Genomic DNA, 2,253 nt, shown 5'->3' on the forward strand with positions numbered 1-2,253 from the left:
TTTTTTTTTTTTTTGTACAACTGAAATTATATTATAGACGATAGGGTAAGACTGAGGGAATTTCGGCAACTATTTCTGGCAAGTTGCACGATCACGCGGTTTAATTTTCTGCTTTGAATATTGGTGTGTGTGTGTGTGTGCTTTTCGTGCAATGAAAAGTTTGATATTAAAGTCTTTCTCATGAGTAATAATCAGTTAATACAGCTGGTTATTTGTAGGAAAGGAACAAAGCTGTCCGAATAATTACTGGTATAGGTTCACATCAATCACCCCTAATTACATCCACAATAGCAAGGAGTCAAGGCTATACCAGAGGGTTATCGATAATCACTGTTTGACTGGTTCTTTAATTTATCGTTCCCAGAATGATGAAAAGTAAAGTCGATCTAGGAAGGATATGAAATCGGATAACAAAGAGCTCTACATACGGCAAGCACTTTGTTTGACGCTCTAACGATTTTGCTATTTCACCGCCCTCACAAAACTACAATAATCACAATCCTTTCTACGATAGGCACAAGGCCTGAAATTTTGAAGGGGGGATAGGCTAATCGATTTTATCAACCCTACAGCTCGACTGGCCATTTATTTTATCGACCCTCAATGGATAAAGACGAAGTCGACGTCGACGGAATTTGAACTCAGAACATAATTAACAATAATATTTCTTAGTGTTATAAAACCACACACATACATATATATATAAAAGCACAATAAATAAGTATAATATAATATTAAGTAGATATCATACCTCATACAGATATAGGATAAGAATTAATAATTAATTGATAATGAGTAATTTTACAAAGTAGTTTGATGTGTTAAAAACCATTATCGGTAAATGTATAAACACAATTGAAAATTTAGGGTTCAGCAAGTACTGCTTCACAACACACCGAAAATTAGAAATAGCAGCCAAAAACTACTATGAACCCTAAATTTAAAATTGTGTTTATATATATACATATATATATATATATATATATATAACTAGATGAGAGGGGAAATGTTATAGACAATTGAAAGTCCCGAATGCATCACTGGTATTTACGAAAACCGGATCTGGAGACATGAACGAAGTAGGTCTGCATATATACCGACCGGTGTGTTTTATCATTTGCCAATTCCACCTTTGTCACAAACAACAATTAAGAGAACAAAAATGAATAATAAAAATAACATAAGGATGAAATATATTATAAAAAAAAATATTTGAGTTTACCGGCAAAACTGTTTGAAACATCCAAGACACCTTGGCGATTCGATCCTAGCAACACTCCACAGACTCGTTTGATGTTCCCACCTTTGTCCATTCGGTTGAAATGATCAACAACACTGAGTAAGACCAAAGGGTGGACGACAACCTTGTTGATGGCTTTCCCGTCGGCAACAGGCATCGTTGCAGCTTATAGTAATAATCAATTCAATTACACAACAGTTTGATAATGATAATAATAATAATAATAATAATAACAGAATTAATTAATTAAATTTAAAAAAACGGAACAAAAATGGAATAAATGAACGATGAAAGATGAAGAAATTAAGGACGGACGCCTCTGGAAGTTGAATCTTTACAAATTAATTTCTTGTTGTTGTAATCCCTGTTTTGTCTTCTAAGCAATATTCTTGCACTTTTTCTTTTCTTGTTAATATCTTAGAAGACCGAGAAACCCCCAAAATTATTAAAAACTGATTAAATGTACCAGGCACGGCATGACTCAGGTACAAAAAAAATTCCCGGTGACTGCTATGCGCATGCGTGCTGTCGATTAACGCTGGAAGTGGAAATTGAATTGTCTCCCTTAGAAATTTGATTTATTTGTTTGATTTTACGATACACAAATCTCCTATCCGGCTTTAACATATCCGGAAGTTCCAAAATCCGGTGATACTTTGCGAGACAATGTGTCCAGTATGGAATAAAGAGACACTGTTATAGAAGTGAGTTTATGGATCCTTCTGATTTGGCGGGCACCACTTGGAAAGTGTTTCGGTAGAAAACACACTAAATAAAACATAAATAAAAAGTGGCGCCCGCCAAATCAGAAAGATCCCCTTGTTCTACCTGAGAAATAATCTACCAGTATTCACAGTTTCAAACTGTTTAGTTACAAAAAATTCATTTAAAAATCTGTGATTGAGATGAAATAGATTCAAAAATCATTTGTAACACACCGTATGCAAATTAACTCGGATCTTTTAGATTTGGCGGGTGCCACTTTTTATTTATGTTTTATTTAGTGTGTTTTC

The 2,253-nt window shown here is 34.1% G+C and overlaps 1 protein-coding gene across 1 annotated transcript in view; it reads right to left on the reverse strand.

Annotated features, from left to right (window-relative positions):
* The window catches only part of LOC106873421 (26S proteasome non-ATPase regulatory subunit 7), a 12,163-nt gene extending 10,392 nt beyond the window's left edge, over positions 1-1,771 (reverse strand). Inside the window, exon 1 of the mRNA XM_014920776.2 lies at positions 1,223-1,771. Coding sequence (XP_014776262.1) covers positions 1,223-1,397 — 175 coding nt within the window. The 5' untranslated portion in view covers positions 1,398-1,771. The remainder of the gene's footprint in view (positions 1-1,222) is intronic.
* Between the last annotated feature and the right edge of the window lie 482 nt (positions 1,772-2,253).

This window comes from Octopus bimaculoides, chromosome 17, assembly GCF_001194135.2.
Source record: "Octopus bimaculoides isolate UCB-OBI-ISO-001 chromosome 17, ASM119413v2, whole genome shotgun sequence".
NCBI classification, from domain to species: Eukaryota; Metazoa; Mollusca; class Cephalopoda; order Octopoda; family Octopodidae; genus Octopus; species Octopus bimaculoides.